Genomic DNA, 24,751 nt, shown 5'->3' on the forward strand with positions numbered 1-24,751 from the left:
TCTTCTGAGTATGGAGGTACCCCATAAGTTGACATGAAGTGCACTATGGGCGAACTACAATGCTCAGAAGAGAAGGAGTCATATTTGGCTTTTTGAGAGCAAATTTTGCTCGGGGGCATGTCGCATTTAGGAAGCCTAAATGGTGCCAGGACAGCAAAATAACCCCCACATGGCATACCATTTTGGAAACTAGACCCCTTGAGGAACGTAACAAGGGGTACAATGAGCATTTACCCCCCACTGGTGTCTGTCAGATCTTTGGAACAGTGGGCTGTACAAAATTTTTAATTTGCGCAGCCCACTGTTCCAAAGATCTGTCAGACACCAGTGGGGTGTAAATTCTCACTGCACCTCTCATTACATTCTGTGAGGGGTGTAGTTTCCGAAATGGGGTCACATATGGGGTTTTTTTTTTTTTTTTTGCGTTTGTCAAAACCGCTGTAACAATCAGCCACCCCTGTGCAAATCACCTCAAATGTACATGGTGCACTCTCCCTTCTGAGCCTTGTTGTGCGCCCCCAGAGCACTTTGCGCCCACATATGGGGTATCTCCGTAGTCGGGAGAAGTTGCATTACAAATTTGGGGGGGCTTTTTTCCCTTTTACCTCTTGTCAAAATGAAAAGTATAGGGCAACACCAGCATGTTAGTGTAAAAAATTTTTTTTTTATACACTAACATGCTGGTGTAGACCCCAATTTCACCTTTTCATAAGGGGTGAAAGGAGAAAAAGCCCCCCAAAATTTGTAAGGCAATTTCTCCCGAGTACGGCGATACCCCGTATGTGACCCTAAACTGTTGCCTTGAAATACGACAGGGCTCCGAAGTGAGAGCGCCATGTGCATTTGAGGCCTGAATTAGGGATTTGCATTGGGGTGGACTTAAGGGTATTCTATGCCAGTGATTCCCAAACAGGGTGCCTCCAGCTGTTGCAAAACTCCCAGCATGCCTGGACAGTCAACGGCTGTCCAGCAATACTGGGAGTTGTTGTTTTGCAACAGCTGGAGGCTCCATTTTGAAAACAGTGGCGTACCAGACGTTTTTCATTTTTATTGGGGAGGGGAGGGGGGCTGTGTAGGGGTATGTGTATATGTAGTGTTTTTTACTTTTTATTTTATTTTGTGTTAGTGTAGTGTAGTATTTTTAGGGTACAGTCACACGGGCAGGGGGGGTTACAGCGATTTTCCCGCTGCGAGTTTGAGCTGCCGCGCAAAATTTGCTGCATCGCAAACTTGCAGCCTGATACTCACTGTAAGCCCCTGCCCATGTGAAAGTACCCTGTACATTCACAGGGGGGACCTCCAGCTGTTGCAAAACTACAACTCCCAGCATGCACAGTCTATCAGTGCATGCTGGTAGTTATAGTTTTGCAACAGCTGGAGGCACACGGGTTGGGAAACACTGAGTTAGGAAACAGACAATGTTTCCCAACCAGTGTGCCTCCTGTTGTTGCAAAACCACAACTCCCAAACATTCTCAGGCATGCTGGGAGTAGTAGTTCGGCAACATCTTTAGAGCCAGATGTTGCCGAACTACAACTCCCAGCATGCTTGGAGTTGTAGTTTGCAACATCTGGAGGACTACAGTTTGCAGACCACTAATACAGTGGTTCCCAATCTGTGCCCTTCCAGATGTTGCAAAACTACAACTCCCAGTATGCCAAAACTGTCCAGGCATGCTGGGAGTTGTAGTTCTGCAACATCTGAAGGGCCAGATGTTACAGAACTACAACTCCCAGCATGCCTGGACAGTAAGGATATGCTGAGAATGTGTAGTTTTGCAACATCTGGAAGGGCACAGTGGTGTCCAAACTGTAGTCCTCCAGATGTTGCAAAACTGCAACTCCCAGCATGCCCAGACGCCAAGGGCTGTCTGGGCATGCTGGGAGTTGTAGTATATAGGGTCCCAATACAGCAATGCATGTCGCTTTACGGCGACGTGCATTGCTGTAAAGGGCCCGACTGCGGCTGAAGATCTACTCACCTGTCGCCGCCGCCATCTTCCCCGCCGGGATCCGGGTCTTCAGGGACGAGGTAAGTACCGGGGCCGGTCCCCAGCACTCCCCCGTCCCCCGCCGCGTCCTCCGGTCTTCCTCCCGTCCTCTCCGGACTTCAAGGGGCCGGGCAGGACGGGAGGAAGTAACCGCCCCCCCCTCCTGCGATTGGTCGGTTAACTAACCGACAGATCGCAGGGGATCGGAGGAGGTGGCAGGCTTGCCACCTCGCTCCTATGCTTTAGCATGGTCCTGGCTGTCTGTGACAGCCGGGATCATGCGAAATTACCGGGCGGTCGGGTCCCAGAGACCCGATCAGCCCGGTATCGCCGCAGATCGCAAGGGCGATTTCCCTTGCGATTTGCGGCGATCGCCGACATGGGGGGCATACATGGCCCCCCTCGGCGTTTGCCCTGGATCCCTGCTGAAGGATTTCAGCAGGGATCCGCTTCCGATCTCCGCCAGGTGAGCGGCGGAGACCAGGAAAAGACATGACGTATGCATACGTCATGGGTCCTTAAGACCCAGGGTGTGATGGCGTATGCATACGTCATGGGTCCTGAACAGGTTAAAGGGGTATTCTAGGAAAAAAAACTTTTTTTATATATATCAACTGGCTCCAGAAAGTTAAACTGATTTGTAAATTAGAAAAAAAGGGGGGTGCAAGTGCAGCTCACAATTGGTGTATAAATACTACCTGAGGTCAACAGGGCATGCAACTATACCACAGTTGCAAAAATAATAAAATATGTGAAAAAGAAATGTATTGCCCGGACCTTCCAAGGTAGTGTATTTTAATTATATGAATGATAGAAAACTGGGTCGTACTCCAATAATAATTCAATGGTTATTTATTAAAAATGTATAGTGCATTATTCCTCACAGGGCCCTTGTGAGAAGAAACACTTATAATAGGTATACAAAATTACATATATAAAATTAGAATATAGAAATATTATAAAAATGTGTCACTGGCATATAGAATAGCTCTATGCTGATGGATTCATATATCGTCTTTAGAGTATTGTAAAGGTATAAATGTCCTTTTATATGGTAATTAAAGTGGATACTCTGTTACCGGTCCTGGGTGATGTGGCTGTGTCAGCTCCCGTGTCCGGATGGCGGTCAACGGTCCTAGATAGTGCTGTGGCTTTGTCTTTCAAGATCCAGGTGTTTATGCGGTGTTGGTCGTCCCAGGTTAGTGGCACTGGCGGGTGCCGATGGTGATTCGCCGGGAGGCCGTGCGCTGGCAGGCGCTGTTGGAAATTTGTCAGGAGACCAAGCGCTGGCAGGCGCTGATGGTATCAATCTCCTCACCGCTGGACTTGGAAGCCGGAGACTACACGCTGGGTAGATGGAACTTGCCTCGTGTAGATGGCGTGTGACGTCAGCTTGAGCCGGAGCTGACCAGGTAAAATCAGGACCGGACACTAGTCTAGGTCGACTAATGCGTGAGGAATCCACAATGTGATGGATTTGCTCCGTAAACTAGAGCTTGAATTCATAAAGAGCATAAATGCCAGTGTACAAAGTCAATGCATAAGACTAGACGCGTTTCAGGGTTCTCAGATACGACCCTTTCCTGACTACTGAGGAAAGGGTCGTATCTGAGAACCCTGAAACGCGTCTAGTCTTATGCATTGACTTTGTACACTGGCATTTATGCTCTTTATGAATTCAAGCTCTAGTTTACGGAGCAAATCCATCACATTGTGGATTCCTCACGCATTAGTCGACCTAGACTAGTGTCCGGTCCTGATTTTACCTGGTCAGCTCCGGCTCAAGCTGACGTCACACGCCATCTACACGAGGCAAGTTCCATCTACCCAGCGTGTAGTCTCCGGCTTCCAAGTCCAGCGGTGAGGAGATTGATACCATCAGCGCCTGCCAGCGCTTGGTCTCCTGACAAATTTCCAACAGCGCCTGCCAGCGCACGGCCTCCCGGCGAATCACCATCGGCACCCGCCAGTGCCACTAACCTGGGACGACCAACACCGCATAAACACCTGGATCTTGAAAGACAAAGCCACAGCACTATCTAGGACCGTTGACCGCCATCCGGACACGGGAGCTGACACAGCCACATCACCCAGGACCGGTAACAGAGTATCCACTTTAATTACCATATAAAAGGACATTTATACCTTTACAATACTCTAAAGACGATATATGAATCCATCAGCATAGAGCTATTCTATATGCCAGTGACACATTTTTATAATATTTCTATATTCTAATTTTATATATGTAATTTTGTATACCTATTATAAGTGTTTCTTCTCACAAGGGCCCTGTGAGGAATAATGCACTATACATTTTTAATAAATAACCATTGAATTATTATTGGAGTACGACCCAGTTTTCTATCATTCATATAATTAAAATACACTACCTTGGAAGGTCCGGGCAATACATTTCTTTTTCACATGATTTGTAAATTACTTCTATTAAAAAATCTTAATCCTTTCAGTACTTATGAGCTTCTGAAGTTAAGGTTGTTCTTTTCTGTCTAAATCCTATCTGATGACCCCTGTCTCGGGAAACACCCAGTTTAGAAGCAAATCCCCATAGCAAACCTCTTCTAAACTGGGCGTTTCCCGAGACAGGGGTCATCAGAGAGGATTTAGACAGAAAAGAACAACCTTAACTTCAGAAGTACAGCACTCTGGCATCATCAGTGCTCCCCTACAAATGAATGGAGCACATGGCGTCTACCGGTAGACGACATGCCCTCTTCACTGAGAGTCAAGTCAGACCCCACGTGATTAGCTACTCAGTCACTGTGCCATGCAAAAGGTCAGTGCATAAAATGTTCAAGTTAGCAACTGGCTCAGTGACAGAAAGCAGTGTGGGTTTCAATTGAACTTACTCTGGTTGGGTGGCAGTTACTAGTGGGGTACCACAAGGGTCAGTACTGGGTCCACTTATTTTCAATATGATTATTAAAGAAATTATAGAGGGATTAGAGAGTAGAATTTCTTTATTTGCAGATGGCACTAAACTGGGTAAGATCACAACAGAGGAGGATAACATAATATTACAGAGGGATCTGGGGAAGCTGGATGCTTGGTCACAGACATGGCAAATGAAGTTTAATGTAGATAAGGTAAATGTAAAATTATGCACTTGGGCCCTAAAAACAAAATGTACACTTACGTGCTAAATAAGACATTAGGTAAAACTTTTACCGAAAAGTACTTGGTAGTACTAGTGGACAATAAGCTCTACTTTAGTGATTGCTGTCAAGCAGCTTCTGCCAAAGCTAACAGTCATGGGATGTATCAAGAGAGGCATAGAGGCTTTTGAAAGGGATATATTGAGCATTGTTTCCAAGGACATGGCTGAACTGGAGAGAGTGCAGAGGGCGGTGACAAGGATAATTAATGGTGTGGGAGGATTACAGTACCAAGACAGGTTATAAAGATTGGGATAATTTATTTTGGAGAAAAGACACCCTAGGGACGATCTGATCACACTGCAAAAATATATGAACTGACATTAGAGATATCTTTCTAGTGATCTTTTTATACCTAGGCTGATAACCAGTACAAGGGGACATCCCCCTACGTCTAGAGGAAAGAATCATCACTGACAGAAATTCTTTACTGAAAGAGCGGTGAGACTATGGAACTCTCTGCCACATGATGTTGTGAGGTCTGACTCAATAAACAAGTTCAAAGGGGTCTGTATGTTTTTCTGGAAAAAATATATTACAGGATATGGATACGAGATTTACTTGATCCTGGGATTTATTCTGATTGCCATATTTGGATTAGAAAGGACATTTTTCTTTGTCATGGGGCAATTTGCATCAACCTCATCATCAGCCTCATGTGGGGGGGGGGGTGCTTTCCTCTGTAGATCAACCTAAAACCCTACTGTGTTGATCCAAACTACGTTAATTTGTATTGAGAAATATAGAATCACATTCCCTCTCTTTCTTCTACCCATACCTCTTCCCTTCACCCATCTCCTTCTCTCCTTGGTTGAATTTGAAGGACATGTCTTTTTTTTTTTTCAATGGTGCTAATGATGTAACCTGAGATGTGAATGTTTTTTCCTTCCACATTTTAGGCACTATTATTTGGCGACATATTTACATTTTAGTTTGTTCTATAACAGCTAACCTTTAAGGCAAAATGACTGTGCTTTTATATATGTATTTGAGATATATATATATTTTATATTCTTTGTACTTTAAACAGATTGTATGCAGCAGTTTGTCTTCAGTGAGACCAAGACACCAGTGTTTTGATATCCTTCAGAATGCAATTACTAAACATTTGGTAAGCTCTTCTAAAATATATTTAATAGTTTTGGTATCTCCCTTTATGTATTGTAAAAAAAATAAAAACATTCTGTAACTGGCCATTAACATTTCATTGGGTTGTATTAACTTTACATTCATTTCATGGGTTGGGATATGTTCCCACAATATTGTTTGGGTTAGCATTGTGTTGCTGTTGTTGATGGTCGGTATTTGTAGCTAAGATCAGGAGTGAAAGCAAAGCAATAGAGTGCACTGCAGCACCACTGCTGTATACTGTACAGGAGCAGGAATTCAATCACTCTAATGACCTAAAATAAGAGAAAGAAGTGCTCCATACTGTAATATAACGAGGCAATCAGGAAAGACTCTAATGAAAGACTTGTGCTTAACCCCATTATTTGTGCACACCTTACCCAACAATGGAAAAAAAATGTGTGGAATCAATAGACACCTTCTGCTGCCCTCCTGCACAAATGGACAGATGAGAGGTAGTGGGAGCTTTAATGGAAGTAAACAGATCGACAGGCAATGAACAGATCAAACTAGAATAAAATCAAAGGAAAACTTTAATGGAGTAGCATGTAACGAATTTCCTGGCTCACAGGCAGCTTCCTTTTGATTTTGTCCTGTTTTGACAGCTGTCACCCTGTTTACACCCTGATAAAGCCTCCACTGCCTCTTAACACTCTGTACTAGCTGTACCTATGGTTATAAGGCTGCGGGTACAGCTCAGCGGAGCAGTAGCTATACATTGTATACCTCCTGTCCAGCCATGAAATAGTTAAAGGGTTATCCACCATAAGGTGACTTTAGTACTTACCTGCCATACATTAATGGACATGCTTGGGAGGGATCCATGCTTATCTTCATGCTAAATGGATGTGTTGTAAGTCCACCATAATGCTGCTAAATAACTCCTGTTGGAGTTTCTTCCCTCCAACTTAAAGTCCCAGGATCCTTTTCTGTAAGTGTGATGTTAGTCTTTTCCCTCCCAAACATCAGTCACCCCACCCATTGCAGCACATCTGAGCTACAATTCCCTGCAGCCCTGAGAAGAATTATCCCCTCCCCCACCCAGTTGTTGCTTCACTATTTGAAGAAAAGGCAGGCTCCATTTGAACACCTGACTAGGGATGTAATGTCTTGGGCTCCACTGCAACCTGGAGAAACACAGATTTTGTATGCTGCTCAAAAAGGAACATCAGGGTAAAGATCAAATAAGATTTGTGAGACCAGCCATCAAACACAGGAAGAGACATATTATGAACTACTCTAACTTTACAGCCCCTGTATCTTAGTCAACTAAAAAAAAAACTGGAATACCCCTTTAGGGTCTATTCACATGTACAAGTATCTTGTGCAGATTTCATGTGCAGGATTTGAAGCTGTATTCAGTCTTTTAGTTTTACATTGAAATCTGCAGCTTCAAATCCTGCGCATCAAAACTGAGCAGGATACTGTACATGTGAATGGGTTCTTAAGGAGCAATGCTGAGTGATCTGCACTGGCTCAGCAGAGAAGTAGTTAACTAACCATTCTGGGCTATACAGCCATCTAAATGGTTATTTACAGTCAGGAACCTCCACTTATCTGTCCTGGCTCCTGTCTGTTCTTTAATCATTTGTAGCCCCTCCAGTTATGTAATCATTACATGAGGCAAGAATGCATAAAATTACAAAATTGCACAGAGATTTTAACATGCTGTTTTTTGTTTTCTATTTTTTCAACCCCTTAAAGGGGTATTCCGCCCCTAGACATCTTATCCCCTATCCAAAGGATAGGGGATAAGATGTTAGATCGCCGGGTCCCGCTGCTGGGGACCCCGGGGATCGCTGCTGCAGCACCCCGCTATCATTACTGCGCAGAGCGAGATCGCTCTGCACGTAATGACGGGCAATACAGGGGCCGGAGCATCGTTACGTCACGGCTCCGCCCCTCGTGACGTTACGGCCCGCCCCCGTCAATACAAGTCTATGGGAAGGGGCCGTGGCGGTCGTCACGCCCCCTGCCATAGACTTGCATTAAGGGGATGGGCCGTGATGTCATGAGGGGCGAAGCCATGACGCCACGCTGCTCCGGCCCCTGTATCGCCCGTCATTACGCAGTAATGACAGCGGGGTGCCGCAGCAGCGATCCCCGGGGTCCCCAGCAGCGGGACCGCGGCGATCTAACATCTTATCCCCTATCCTTTGGATAGGGGATAAGATGCCAGGGGCGGAATACCCCTTTAACTAGCAGGGATTTTCACTTTTGCACTTCTGTTTTTTTATTCTTATAGCCATAACGCTTTCAATTATCCACTAACAGACCCACATGAGCTCTTATTTTTGAAAAACAATTTTTTTTAAATCAACTGGTGTCAGAAAGCTAAACAGATTTGTCAATTACTTCTATTAAAAATCTTTAAATGAGTACTCTGCTGCATATATCTTATCTCCTATCCAAAGTGTGTGTGTGTGTGTGTGTATGTGTGTGTATATATATATATATATATATATATATATATATATATATATATATAGCAAAATAAAGAGGTTTGGGGAGCACCGTGAAGCAGGATTCCAGATCCACGTGGGTGCCAAGAACAGACCAATTCCCACGAAGTATAAAAGAAAGGTAGAAGCGGCACTCCGGCTTGTAAGTGAAGCAATCACAAAATGTATTCACACATCTGTGCAGGCAACGTTTCGGCTCGACAAAGGCTCTATTGTCGAGCCGAAACGTTGCCTGCACAGATGTGTGAATAAATTTTGTGATTGCTTCACTTACAAGCCGGAGTGCCACTTCTACCTTTCTTTTATTCTTCGTGGGAATTGGTCTGTTCTTGGCACCCACGTGGATCTGGAATATATATATATATATATAGTGTGTGTGTATATATATATATATATGACGACCTTACTCAGTGACTCATCAATGCCCAGCCTTAACCCTCTGACATAGAAAGCTGAATTTTTGCACAGGTGTTGTTTTTAAGACATAGACAAGGAATAAGAAAGGATTTTTCGAAATTCCACCCTTAACGACCAAGGACGTATATTTACGTCCTTGGCCGGCTCCCGCGATATAACGCTGGGTCACTCGGTGGGTCGGTCCCGGCATGTATCTGAAGCTGGGAACCGGGGCTAATAGTTGAACGCCGCGTCTAAAACGAAAGTGAAAGCTGCCCGGCTGCTCAGTGGGGCTGATCGGGACACCACAGTGAAAATGCGGTGTCCCGATCAGCTGGGACACGAGCGGAGGTCCTCTTACCTTCCTCAGGCGTGTCCCTTCAGCGATTGATTGCTCCAAGCCTGAGATTCAGGCTTGAGCAATCGACCGCCGATAACCCTGATCACTGCAAAGCTATGGTTTTGCAGTGAACAGTGCTGGCAATCAGTGTGTGCAGTGTTATAGCCCACTATGGGAGCTATAACACTGCAAAAAAAAGTGTAAAAAATTAAAAAAAAAGTTAATAAATGTTATTTAACCCTTTCCTTAATAAAAGTTTAAATCACCCCCCTTTTCCCATTAAAAAAAACACCATGTAAATAAAAATATATGTGGTATCGACACGTGCGTAAATGTCTGAGCTATAAAAATATATATAATTTATTAAACCGCACGGTCAATGGCGTACGCGCCCAAAAAATTCCAAAGTCCAAAATAATGTATTTTTGGTTGCTTTTTATATCATGTAAAAATGAATAAAAAGTGATCAAAAAGTCCGATCAATACAAAAATCATACCGATAAAAACTTCAGATCACGGCGCAAAAAATGAGTCCTCATACCGCCCTGTACGTGGAAAAATTAGTTATAGGGGTCAGAAGATGACATTTTTAAACGTATAAATTTTCCTGCATTGCTACTGAAGAAAAGGCCCGAGGCCTTGAAACGCGTATAGCCATTTGAGAATACACTGTATATCGCTAACCATTCGCAACTGCTGGATGCCCTCTGTGCGGTGACCACCGCTTTACGCGCGCAGATAGCGCTCAGTTCAGACACGAGGACGCCACCACAGATCACCACTCCCGCAACTAGCTCCGGAACATCCAACGGCAAACCAGAGTCCAGGACATTTACCTCAACAGGCCGGACGCCAGCCGTGCCAGCCCAGGACTCAGCCATCCAACTGCCGGACAGTCACTTTTCCATCTGTGCCGACTGCCCAGCCGTGCCAGTCTGTCCCGTCTTGTTCTTCCTAGGAGCCGGTGAGTGGTGCTGTGCACCGAACCCTATTACAAACAGCCGTACAATACTGCAGTGCAGCACAGTCCTTTGGCAACATTGTATCATCCACCGACGATTGAATTGTGACAATATCCACACACTGTCACATGAACTGTGCCAACATTGTCACACTGTACCATTGCGGCAAATCTGTATGCTAATTTCTGAATGAACTGTGACAGATCGCCAGCTCATTACTACAGTATATTTCCACTCCAATGCTGAACATCTCAGGCACCCTTTAACAAGCGCTTCAAACGAATGAATTTGATTTACACCAGAGACTGCCAATAACTGTTTTCGATATACAGCACATTATTATATTTTATCTCCACATAATTGTTTTACCTTTTTCTTTTTTCCATTTTACCATTTTTGGACCCCTATACGCCATGCAAGGGCCCTGCTGAGGTTTAATAGGTTGTCCTATATTATATTTTAAATAATTGTTGCAATCAATAAATACCACATATTAACTTTTTCTGGACCAACTCTTATTTCTTATTTCTTATATTCCTTTTTCTTTTCTTTTTTCTTTTCTCTTTTTTCAAATTGTACCTTGAGTACTGGTTTTATATAAATTACGTTTATATACCTTCAAACATTTTAATTATAGGCCTTCTTGGGTAAAGGCAACACCTTTAACCTCAGGTACAATCTACTACTAAGTGAGCTACACAAATCTATACATTTCTTTCCCAATACAAAAATTGGTACCGCTAAAAACGTCAGATCACGGCACAAAAAATGAGTCCTCATACATCCCCATACGCAGAAAAATAAAAAAGTTATAGGGGTCAGAAGGTGACCGTTTTAAACATATACATTTTCCTGCATGTAGTGATATTTTCCAGAAGTACGACAAAATCAAACCTATATAAGTAGGGTATCCTTTTAATCGTATGGACCTACAGAATAAAGATCAGGTTTCATTTTTACTGAAAAATGTACTGCATAGAAACGGAAGCCCCCAAAAGTTACAAAATTGAATTTTTCTTCAATTTCGTCGCATAATTTTTTTTCCCCATTTTGCTGTAGATTTTTAGATAAAATAACTGATGTCACTGCAAAGTAGAATTGGTGGCGCAAAAAATAAGCCATCATAAGGATTTTTAGGTGCAAAATTGAAAGGGTTATGATTTCTAAAAGGTGAGGAGGAAAAAACGAAAGTGCAAAAGCCGAAATACCCTCAGTCGTTAAGGGGGTGAAAGTTTTTTTTTTTCTTTTTAAAGTCCCATACAAGTCTATGGGAAATATGTTACTGCATAACTTCCAAACGGCTGGAGATATTTTCATAATACTTGGTCACATGTTACTTATATGTCCACTTAAAATATAGGATGGTTAATTTAACCCTTAACTACCCCCATTTGTGAGGGTCGGGGTTTTTGTTTAAAGTCCCATGCAAATCAATGGGAAATGTATGTTCCCACATAACTTCCGTACGGCTGGAGATATTTCAATACCTGGTGCACATATTACGGGTCGGGATAGGACAACAATATATGAGGACGGGATATGAAGTCAAATATATCTAGCACGTGCCCGGCAGGAGATCGTGGAGGGTTCCAGTGGTCAGACCACCCACCATCATACACTTATCCACTATCCTGTGGATAAGGCATAAGTTGTGATTGCCTGGTTTCTGATAGCAGTCAGGATCATCCCACTCTAATGCCCACGTTCAGCTCCCCACGATTTTGCCGCAGTGGTCCTGACCACCAACCCAAGCAACTGGCACATACATTTTACTAATTTTAGACACTGTAACCACTTTTGATCATACTGTCTGAGGGGTTAATGCCAGACATTGGTGAGTTCACCAATGCCTGGCATAAGCGGCATGTCCTGGCTTTCCCATATTGAATGAAATGATCTTTGAAAGTCCAAATTTTGTATTAAATGTGGGTTATCTTTGTGTAATATTTACCTACGTCACTGTACTATTCTTCCACTTTCTGATCACTTCCTGACTTTGTATCTGCTATTGGTGTGCAACAGAACACCTCCCACTCTCAAGCATCTTGCTTGCATGCACAGTAGAAATTAACAATGTGCGGTTGAACGGAGCATGCTTGAACGTCTCTGGCTGATTTTTTTATATATTTTTTTATATATATCAACTGGCTCCAGAAAGTTAAACACATTTGTAAATTACTTCTATTAAAAAAAATCTTAATCCTTCCAATAATTATTAGCTGCTGAAGTTGACTTGTTCTTTTCTGTCTGGCCATAGTGCTCTCTGCTGACATCTCTGCTTGTCTCAGGAACTGCACAGAGTAGAATAGGTTTGCTACGGGGATTTGCTTCTACTTTGGACAGTTCCCGAGACACGTGTCATCAGAGAGCACTTAGACGAAAAAGAATAACTCCACTTAATCCTTTCAGTACTTTTTAGCTGCTTAAGATTTTTAATAGAAGTAATTTACAAATCTGTTTAACTTTCTGGAGCCAGTTGATATATAAAAAAAAGTTTTTTACCTCGATAACCCCTTTAACCAAGGGCAACAGTATGTGTGTGTGTATATAAAGTAATTTATTTATTATAAGCTTGTCAATTAAATTATTCTGATCACCCATTTAGTGGAGCACAATTAGGATTCATGCCAGAAAATAAATAAACCAAGTAATGTTACAATAGGAGATTTGTCTGCCTGCCTAGAAAGCTGCCTGTGCATGTGAGTGTTGTAGCTTTTGGCACCCACCTGTAAGGACTTCTGAATGGCAAATGTTCCCTGTTATGGTGTAATACAGAATTGTTTCTCATATAGTAGAATTAATAAGCAAATCTGGGTGACAGACCTTGTGATATACATATATTCACACATACATGCACACATATATACACAGTGAAAGAAAAAAAATATTTGGTTCCCAGCTGATTTACGTTTGCCAATGGATGAGGAAATGATCAATCTATAATTTTTATTTTAGATTTGTTTAAAGGAAAACTGTCATCCTGTTCACCCACACTAAACCCAATATACAGAGTTATAGTGGGGTGAGCTGGGGACTGATGTGGGATCTCTAATATCCATACCTTCAGTCTGGTGCCCGGTCCCTCTAAAGATTGGCTTTTATCTGTGCTGAATTGTACGCTGGAGGCAGGCCCACCGGCTGAATTTGAATATTCATGATTTCTGGTCACATGAGCATGAGTAGGCACAAGCGCTCATGTTGCCAGCGACCATGAATATTGAAATCCGGCCAGCGGGGCCTGCCTTTAGCGTGCAATTTAGCGTAGATAGAAGCCGATCTTTTGAAGGACCGGGCGCCAGACTTAAGGTATCCATATTAGTCAGAGACCCTGCATCGGTCTCCTGTTCACCCTTACTAGAACTCTGTGTATTGGGTTTAGTTTTGGTGAACAGGATGACAGTTTTCCTTTAAACAATGAATGAATAAAACAGAATAAGGACAAAGGCTAGAAAAACACATTTCAAATAAGCAATTTATTTGTATTTTACTTAGGGGATCATTCACTTAATTTTCTTAATCATTCTTGCTCCTGTGTGTCCTTTACACATGTAAAAGTGAACAACTAAACAATAATAACCCAGAGAGGGTCTAAAAATACTATAGCATGTTACTTAACCCGTACAGGACCTAGGGCGTATGGATACGTCTTCTGTACCTGGGTCAGCAGGCACCCCGTGCAAATGCCCGGGGGGGGTCATCAGAACTCCCCCCCCATGTCGGCGATCGGCGCAAATCGCAAGTGAATTCACACTTGCGATTTGCGCCGATTCCGGGTCATACGGGTCTATGGTGACCCGGAATATAAGGGGGATCGCGGTTGTCTAAGGCACCCACGATCCCGCTCTAGCGATAGGAGTGAGGTGGCAGAGGTGCCACCCCTCCTATCTTTGCTATTGGTGGTCTAGACGCGACCACCAATAGCAGATCAGGGGGGAGGGGGGTTTACTTTCGTTTTCCCCATTCTGCCCACCCACAATAGGCGGAGCAGAACGCCGAAGATCCACTTACCCGTCGGTGGAAGCTGCGGGACGGGATCGGCGCGGGCGGCGATGTCGTGCAGCAGAAGAGGACGGGACCCTGGATCCGACGAAACCCGGTAAGTTGCCTAACAACATCTAGAGGGCTACAGTCTGAGACTGTAGCCCTCCAGATGTTGCAAAACTACAACTACAACTGCCAGCATGCCCAGACAGCAAATTTCTAGCGGGAAGCTCACTGTAAACCTGCGCCCGTGTGAATGTACCCTAAAAACACTACACTAACACATAATAAAGGGTAAAACACAACATAAACACCTCCTTACACTGTCCCCCCCAATAAAAATGAAAAAATTATTGTACGGCAGTGTTTCCAAAACAACAACTCCCAGCATTTCCGGACAGCCACTGACTGTACAGGCATGCTGGGAGTTTAGCAACAGCTGGAGACACCCTGTTTGGGAATCACTGGCGTAGAATACCCCTATGTCCACCCCTATGCAATCCCTAATTTAGTCCTCAAATGCGCATTGTGCTCTCTCACTTCAGAGCCCTGTCATATTTCAAGGAAACTGTTTAGGGCCACATATGGGGTATCTCCGTAATCGGGAGAAATTGTGTTACAAATTTTGGGGGTCTTTTTCTCCTTTTACCCCTTATGAAAAGGAAAAGTTGGGGGCTACACCAGCCTGTCAGTGTAAAATTTTAAATTTTTTACACTAACATGCTGGTGTTGTCCTTTACTTTTTATTTTCACAAGTGTTAAAAGGAAAAAAAGATCCCTAAAATTTGTAACGCTATTTCTCATGAGTACAGAAATACCTCATATGTGGGCGTAAAATGCTCTGAGGGCGCATATCAAGGCTCAAGAGTGAGAGCGCACTATGTACATTTGAGGCCTAAATTGGTGATTTGCACAGGGGTGGCTGATTTTACAGCGGTTCTGACATAAACGCAAAAAAATAAATACCCACATGTGACCCCATTTTGGAAACTACACCCCTCACGGAAAGTAACAAGGGTTATAGTGAGCCTTTACACCCCACAGGTGTTTGACGGATTTTCATTAACCCCTTAAGGACGCAGGACGTAAATGTACGTCCTGGTGAGGTGGTACTTAACGCACCAGGACGTACATTTACGTCCTAAGCATAACCGCGGGCATCGGAGCGATGCCCGTGTCATGCGCGGCTGATCCCGGCTGCTGATCGCAGCCAGGGACCCGCCGGCAATGGCCGACGCCCGCGATCTCACGGGCGTCCGCCATTAACCCCTCAGGTGCCGGGATCAATACAGATCCCGGCATCTGCGGCAGTTCGCGATTAAAATGAACGATCGGATCGCCCGCAGCGCTGCTGCGGGGATCCGATCATTCATAACGCCGCACGGAGGTCCCCTCTCCTTCCTCCGTGCGGCTCCCGGCGTCTCCTGCTCTGGTCTGTGATCGAGCAGACCAGAGCAGGAGATGACCGATAATACTGATCTGTTCTATGTCCTATACATAGAACAGATCAGTATTGGCAATCATGGTATTGCTATGAATAGTCCCCTATGGGGACTATTCAAGTGTAAAAAAAAATGTAAAAGTAAAAGTAAAAAAAAAGTGAAAAATCCCCTCCCCCAATAAAAAACTAAAACGTCAGTTTTTTCCTATTTTACCCCCAAAAAGCGTAAAAAACATTTTTTATAGACATATTTGGTATCACCGCGTGCGTAAATGTCCGAACTATTAAAATAAAATGTTAATGATCCCGTACGGTGAACGGCGTGAACGAAAAAAAATTTAAAAAGTCCAAAATTCCTACTTTTTTAATACATTTTATTAAAAAATAAATTATAAAAAATGTATTAAAAGTTTTTTATATGCAAATGTGGTATTAAAAAAAAGTACAGATCATGGCGCAAAAAATGAGCCCCCATACCGCCGCTTATACGGAAAAATAAAAAAGTTATAGGTCATCAAAATAAAGGGATTATAAACGTACTAATTTGGTTAAAAAGTTTGTGATTTTTTTTAAGCGCAACAATAATATAAAAGTATATAATAATGGGTATCATTTTAATCGTATTGACCCTCAGAATAAAGAACACATGTCATTTTTACCAGAAATTGTACGGCGTGAAAACAAAACCTTCCAAAATTAGCAAAATTGCGTTTTTCGTTTTAATTTCCCCACAAAAATAGTGTTTTTTGGTTGCGCCATACATTTTATGATATAATGAGTGATGTCATTACAAAGGACAACTGGTCGCGCAAAAAACAAGCCCTCATACTAGTCTGTGGATGAAAATATAAAAGAGTTATGATTTTTAGAAGGCGAGGAGGAAAAAATGAAAACGTAAAAATTTAATTGTCTGAGTCCTTAAGGCCAAAATGGGCTGAGTCCTTAAGGGGTTAAAGTTGGATGGAAAAATGGGAAAAAAAACGTTTTCGCTAAAATGCTGGTGTTACCCAAAATTTATTCATTTTCACAAGGAAACAGGAAATAAGCCCCCCAAAATTTGTAACCCCATTTTTCTGAGTAAGAAAATACCCCATATGTGGATGTAAAGTGCTCGGCGGGCGAACTACAATGCTCCGAAGAGAAGGAGCACCATTGGGATTTTGAAGATAAAATTTGTCCGGAATTGAAGGCTACGTGTGTTTACAAAGCCCCCATAGAGCCAGAACAATGGACCCCCCCCCCAACATATGACCCAATTTTGGAAACTACACCCCTCATGTAATGTAATAAGGGGTACAGTTAGCATTTACGCCCCACAGGTGTCTGACAGATTTTTGGAACAGTGGTCCGTGAAAATGAAAAATGTAATTTTTCATTTGCACAGCCCACTGTTCCAAAGATCTGTCAAACACCAGTGGGGTGTAAATACTCACTGCACCCCTTATTAAATTCTGTGGGGGTGTAGTTTCCAAAATGGGGTCACGTGGGGGGGGTCCACTGTTCTGGCACCACGGGGGGGGGCTTTGTAAACGCACATGGCCCCCGACTTCTATTCCAACCAAATTCTGTCTTCAAAAGCTCAATGGTGCTCCTTCTCTTCTGAGCATTGTAGTGCGCCAGCGGATCACTTGATGTTCACACATTGGGTATTTCCATACTCAGAAGAAATGGGGTTACAAATTTTGGGGGTCATTTTCTCCTATTACCCATTGTAAAAATATAAAATGTGGGGGAAAACCAGCATTTTAGTGAAAATTTTTTTTTTTTCATTTTCACATCCGACTTTAGCAAAAAGTCGTCAAACACCTGTGAGGTTTTAAGGCTCACTGTACCCCTTGATGTGTTCCTTGAGGGGTCTAGTTTCTAAAATAGTATGCCATTTTTTTTTTTTTTTTTTGCTGTTCTGGCACCATAGGGGCTTCCTAAATGCGACATGCCCTCCAAAAACCATTTCAGCAAAATTCGCTTTTCAAAAGCCAAATGTGACTCCTTCTCTTCTGAGCATTGTAGTGTGCCAGCAGAGCACTTGACGTCCACACTTGGGGTATTTCCATACTCAGAAGAGATGGGGTTACAAATTTTGGGGGGCATTTTGTCTTATTATCCCTTGTAAAAATGTAAAATTTGGGGGAAAACTAGCATTTTAGTGGAAAAAAATAAATAAATCATTTACACATCCAACTTTAACAAAGTCGTCAAACACCTGTGGGGTGTTAAGGCTCACTGGACCCCTTGTTACGTGCCTTGAGGGGTGTAGTTTCCAAAATAGTATGACGTGTTTTTTGTTTTCTGAGCCCTCTACTGCGCCCGCCGTACACTTGACATACACATATGAGGTATTTCCTTACTCGAGAGAAATTGGGCTACACATTTTAGGAAGATTTCTCTCCTTTTACCCTTGTAAAAATTCAAAAACTGGGTCTACAAGAACATGCCAGTGTAAAAAATGAAGATTTTGAATTTTCTCCTTCAATTTGCTGCTATTCCTGTGAAACACCTAAAGGGTTAACAAACCTTTTGAATGTCATTTTGAATACTTTGGGGGAGCAGTTTTTATAATGGGGTCATTTGTGGGGCATTTCTAATATTAATCCCCTTCAAATCCACTTCAAAACAGAACTGGTCCCTTTGTGAAAAATTGGAAAATTGCTGCTGAACTTTGAAGCCCTCTGATGTCTTCCAAAAGTAAAAACATGTCAACGTTATGATGCAATCATAAAGTAGACATGTTGTATATGTGAATCAAAATATAATTTATTTGGAATGTTAATTTTCCTTATAAGCAGAGAGCTTCAAAGTTAAAAGAATGCAAAATTTTCAATTTTTTCATCAAATTTTGGAATCTTTCACCAAGAAACGATGCAAGTATCGACAAAATTTTACCACTAACGTAAAGTAGAACATGTCACGAAAAAACTATCTCGGAATCAGAATGAAAGGTAAAAGCATTCCAGAGTTATTAATGCTTAAAGTGACAGTGGTCAGATGTGCAAAAAATGGCCGGGTCCTACAGTGAAAATTGGCTGGGTCCTTAAGGGGTTAATATTAAAAAGGAACTTTATTCATAGATGATTTTGCCAAAATGGGCTAAACTCACTCTCACTTGTTAGCTCAACTCATAAAGAAGTGACTAGCACCAATCTTGGGTTAATGCACTGTATAAACACAGTGCCACCTCTCAATTTCCTAACAGAAACTACTGTCAGGGGTGTGACAGCTACCTGTGAAGGTGGTGTGATGGGTGGCTTTGCATATATACATATATATACACATATACACACACACCATTATAGTGATACCCACAGACACTGGCGCACCACAGTTGTAGGCAGCCACCTTTTAACTTTCAGAGCCACTGATACAATGTGGTCTAGTAGTTGAATAAGACCAGGGGAACTAGTTACTGCTAGTTAAAAGCTACACCTGTCGTACTTGCCACTGACATGTTTTGCCACATACATGTGGCTTTATCAAGGACACAACAGACAGACATCACGGTTGTCTCTTTGGGTAGCACAATACACTGTGATACTCAGCAGAAGTGGCCAAAATCATAAAAAACTAAAGCTAGCATTTAGTAATTATTAAACAACCCAGAGCAATGAAGATAGGGAAATCTACAAGACTAGGCAGAAAGAGGCCAAGCAAGTTATAAGAACTTCTAAAGCGCAGGCAGAAGAAAAACTCTCAGTCTGTGAAAAAAGGGGATAAGACATTCTTCAGATATATACAGTAAATGAAATTAAAACAAGGAGTAACTAAATTAAAAACAAAGGAAGGAAGGTATGTAGAAGAGAATAAAGGGCTAGCCGACTGCCTTAATGAATACTACTGTTCTGTTTTTACAGAAGAAAAAGAAGGAAAAGGACCTCAATTAGGGAGGAAGACTAATGAATTGCTCGATGCATGTGTCTTTATAGAGGAAGAGGTTCTACGTTTGCTGTCTAAAGTGAAGACAAGTCACAGGGGCCTAATGTGATACACCCAAAATTATTAAGAGTTTAGTGGTGAGCTAGCAAAACCATTAACAGATTTATTTAACCAATCACTGGTAACAGGAGTCGTCCTGGAAGATTAAAAATTACCAAATGTTGTGCCCAGAAAGGTAGTAGGGAGGAATCAAGCAACTATAGGCCCATGAGTCTGACATTAATAATGGGGAAATTAATGGAAACCCTACTAAAGAATAGGATTGTGGAACATCTAAAATCCTATGGATTGCAAGATGAAAAACATGAGTTTACTTCAGGGAGATCATGTCAAACAAATCGTATTGTTTTTTTTGACTGGGTGACTAAAATAATAGATGGCGGAGGGGTAGTAGACATCGCATATCTATATTTTAGTAAGGCTTTTGTCACTGTCCCTTATCAATCAGTCATTGAGCTTGGACTCCCATATTGTTGAGTGGATTAGGCAGTGGCTGAGTGACAGACAACAGGGTTGTAGTCAATGGAGTATATTCAAATCAATGTCTTAACAGTTTAATATCTTCATTAGTGATATTGCAAAAGGTCTCAATGGTAAGGTGTGTCTTTTTACTGATGACACAAAGATCTGTAACAGAGTTGATGTTCCTAGAGGGATACTCCAAATGGAAAAGTATTTAGGAAAACTAGAAGAATGGTCAAAACTCTGGCAACTAAAGTGTGATGTGGATAAGTGCAAGATAATGCCCTAGGGCAGAATATAGAATATTTGACACAGTCCTGACCTCAGTATCTGAGGAAAGGGATTTAGGAGTAATTATTTCAGAAGACTTAAAGGTAGAAGACAATGTAATAGAGCAGCAGGAAACACTAGCAGAATGCTTTGATATATAGGGAGAGGTATAAGCAGTAGAAAGAGAGAAGTGCTCATGTCGCTGTACAGAACACTGGTGAGACCTCACTTGGAGTATTGTGTTCAGTACTGGAGGCCGTATCTCCAAAAGGATATAGATACGCTAGAGAGAGTTCAAAGAAGAGCTACTAAACTAGTACATGGATTGCAGGCTAAAACTAACCAGGAAAGGTTAAAGGACCTTAACATGTATTACTTGGAAGAAAGAGACAGAGGGGATATGATAGAAACTTTTAAATACATAAAGGGAATCAACACGGTAAAGGAGGAGAGCATATTTCAAAGAAAAACTACCACAAGAGGACATAGTTTTAAATTAGAGGGGCAAAGGTTTAAAAGTAATATTAGGAAGAATATTTCAAGGAGAGTAGTGGATGCATGGAATAGCCTTCCTGCAGAAGTGGTTGCTGCAAATACAGTGAAGGAGTTTAAACATGCATGGGATAAGCATAAGGCTATCCTTCATATAAGATAGGGCCAGGTACTATTGATAGGATTCAGATTATTGGGCAGACTAGATGGGCCAAATGGTTCTTATCTGCCGACACATTTCTATGAGCTGAGCTGACAAGTAAGGAATTGAGTGTAGTTGGCTACTGTGTCCTATTATACAGTGGTTAGATACGTGAATGGGACATGTGTCTGTGCAAAGTTGAGAGACACAGGAAGGGACAATAGGTGGTGTTATTAAACAACCCCCCCCCCCCCCCCCCTTTGCATACTGACCTGTTATTTTCATGAACAAAGTTCCTTTTTATTATTTAGTGACAAGTGCTATAGGAAGGATTTTTGATCCTCTCTGGGTTATTGTTGTTAGGTTTAGATTAGGAGCACTCTCCTAAAGGGAGTGTTCCTAATCTCAATTTGTTTCTGACTGGTGTCTTTTATACAAGTAACAATCAATTGGATTACAAACTCTCTACCATGGCCAAGATCAAAGACCTGTCCAAGGATGTCAGGAACAAGTTTATAGATGCACACAAGACTGAGATGAGGTACAAGACTATCGCCAAGCAGCTTGGAGAGAAGTTTACAACAGTTGGTGCGATTATTCTCAAACGAAAGATACACAAAATAACCGTTAAACTTCCTTGGTTATGGGTTCCATGCAAGAGCTCATCTTGTGTAGTTTTAATGATCATAAGACTGGTGAAGAACTACATGGGAGGATTTTGTCAATGGCCTCAAGGCTGCTAGGACCATAGTCACCAAGAAAGCAATTGGTAAAGCTATGCTGTATCCTACAGCTCCCACAAGGTCCACCTGCTCAGGAAAATACATGTACATGACTGGCTATAATATGCCAGTGAACATTTGGATGATATAGAGGAGAACTGGGTAAGAAGTGCTGTGGTCAGATAAGACACAAAAAAAACACAAGCTTTTTGGCATCAAATCAACTCACTTGGGTGGAGTGGAGTTTTCTTGTGGGGTTCCCCCCCCCCCCCAACAGGTATTTTTACATAGTATTTACACATTTTCCCCTATGTTTTGCTTTTGCCTATGTTTTGTTTTTTAAAATATATTTAAAACACCTTTATGATCTGTTGGGTTTTGCATAGCTCAAATCCACCACATTTTAAGTGGAATCCTTAGCAAATATGTCAGGGATACTGTCCTTTTGTCGGGGTCACTGTCTTTTTGTCAGGGACACACATTCCTTTCCCTATGGTGGACACGCCGCTTTTTTTTTAGGTTTTCTGAAAAAATTGTTGGTTTGGTTTATTGGATTTTTTTGGGCACAAAATCTGATGCCAAAATACAGCCGCAAGACCCGAAAACAACCATCTGGAACATGTTAGTAAATAACCCACACTGTGTTTGAAGGAGGAAGAATGCTGCCTATGACCCCAAGAATATTATCCCCATCATCAAAAATGGAGGTGGAAACATTATGCTTTGTGGTTTTTTTTTCTCACAAGGTGAAAGGACAACTTCCCTGCATCAAAGAAAGTATGGATAGGGCCGTGTACTGTTAAATCTCTGGTAGGAACCTTCTTCCATCAGCCAGGGCATTGAAAATGGGTCGTGGATGGGTATTGCATGACAATGACCCAAAACACACGGCCAAGGCAACAAAGGAGTAGCTCGAGAAGACGCACATTAAGTCCTGGAGTGGCATAGCCAATCTCCATCAGGGCCAGTGCCACCTATAGGTGAGGTAGTAGGCACTGGCCTAGAGAGCCCAGGGGATAAGGTCACCACTTGGGGATCCAGGACTCATGTCTCAGAGCACTGCGAGCACTGCTTTTTAACTTTGTGATGCACACAGATTTTAAAGCATGCTGCAGCCGTAACAGGATGTAGCCGCGTGGATTTAAGCTTTCACTGCTGACTAGGCTTCCTATATGCGCACCGTTTGTATGACTCTTTGTGGACAGAAAGAATAGGAGCCGCGTGAAAAGGAGCACCTGGAGCTTCAGAGGGTTGTTTTTATATTTTTTGATGGGGCCTGCAACATGGGGGAAATGTATGTGAGGGTACAATGAGTAATATGGGGCAATGTATGTAAAGGAGCTGCTATATATGAGTGCACTGTACGTGTGGGGGCTGCTATATATGGGGGACAATGTGAGGGAGCACAATTCCTCACAGTGTCGGCACTATTACTATATGGAGCAATACACATGGATAGTTTGCACAGAGATGAGTTTTGTGCTGGAACAAGGAGTGTAAAATGTTTGTCCAACAGATTCTGTTAACACAAGTCATGGCTGGAAAAGTCTTCATGATGGTGCGGGCCAGATGAAGAAAAAGAAAAGTGACTGACCCACAATCATAGACGTCACCTGTCATGTAGATGTAATCACTTATGGTCTGCAGAGCGGGTGTAGAACTGGTATCTAATTCTTTATGGTCATTGTATGTAGGAATATGGATCTCTGTGTAATAACTTTTATTCAGTAACAGTATAGTGCAAAAAAGGGATGGGGCCAAAAGGCTGGCAAAATTAGTTTTTGCCTATGGTGGAATAAATTCCTGCACCAGCCCCAGTCTCCAGCTGTTTATACCATTGTTAGAAATGTCAAAATCAAGAAAACATTTCTTATCTACGATGGAGAAATTATCATGCCAGGCTTCTTATTTAAGAAGTGGACTATTTATTAACTAATGAGTAAATATGACAATTATACATACATAGGTATGTTGTCTCTAATTACAATCTACAGTATTAGACTAAATATATACTATGGAGGAGTTTCTTAGGAATGGTAGAGGCAAATGTCATAGGCTAATCTCATCTCACCATCTCAGGTCTAGTCTGTTCATCATGTATGCTTTCTTTTGTGTGTCCAAAGGTTTCTTCAGCTTTAAAGTCTGGGCCTATAGGCTTGCATTGACGGGCGGAGCGTGACATCACACGGGGGCGGAACCGTGACGTCACTATGCTCCGTCCCCGTGATCGCCAGTAATCAGACCCGGAGCGAGCAAGCTCCGGGGGCTGATTCTAACAGGGTGCATCTAGAAGATCACAGGGGTCCCCAGCGGCAGGACCCCGCGATCAGGCATCTTATCCCCTATCCTTTGGATAGGGGATAAGATATCTTAGCACTGGAGTACCCCTTTAAATTTGATGTTATTGCTCTCGCTCTCTAATACTGATCAGTGGAAGTTCAGAATAGGCTATAAGAAGATTGCCAAGACCCTGAAACTGAGCTGCAGCATGGTGGACAAGACCATACAGCGGTTTCGCAGGACAGGTTCCACTCCTAACAGGCCTTGCCATGGTTGACCAAAGAACTTTATTTCACATGCTAAGTCATATACAAAAATTTTCTTTGGGAAATGGGCATGAGTGCTGCCAGCATTGCTGCAGAGGTTTAAGGGGTGGGGGTGATTGCAGTGTTCAGACCGCACTGCATCAAATTGGTCTGCACTGCTGTCATTCCAGAAGGATGCTTTGTCTAAAGATGAAGCACAAAAAAGCCTGCAAACAGTTTGCTGAAGACAGACTAAGGACATGGATTAATGAAACGAATGACAAGATTGATTGACTTGATTCAGATGGTGTCAAGCATCTGTGCTGGCAAAG

At 42.4% G+C, this 24,751-nt stretch overlaps 1 protein-coding gene across 1 annotated transcript in view; it reads left to right on the top strand.

Moving 5' to 3' along the window:
* TEX10 (testis expressed 10) overlaps positions 1-24,751 on the top strand; it is a 225,418-nt gene that overhangs the window by 149,401 nt on the left and 51,266 nt on the right. Inside the window, exon 11 of the mRNA XM_056520143.1 lies at positions 6,197-6,277. Coding sequence (XP_056376118.1) covers positions 6,197-6,277 — 81 coding nt within the window. The remainder of the gene's footprint in view (positions 1-6,196; positions 6,278-24,751) is intronic.

This window comes from Hyla sarda, chromosome 5 (genome assembly GCF_029499605.1).
Source record: "Hyla sarda isolate aHylSar1 chromosome 5, aHylSar1.hap1, whole genome shotgun sequence".
Lineage (NCBI taxonomy): Eukaryota > Metazoa > Chordata > Amphibia > Anura > Hylidae > Hyla > Hyla sarda.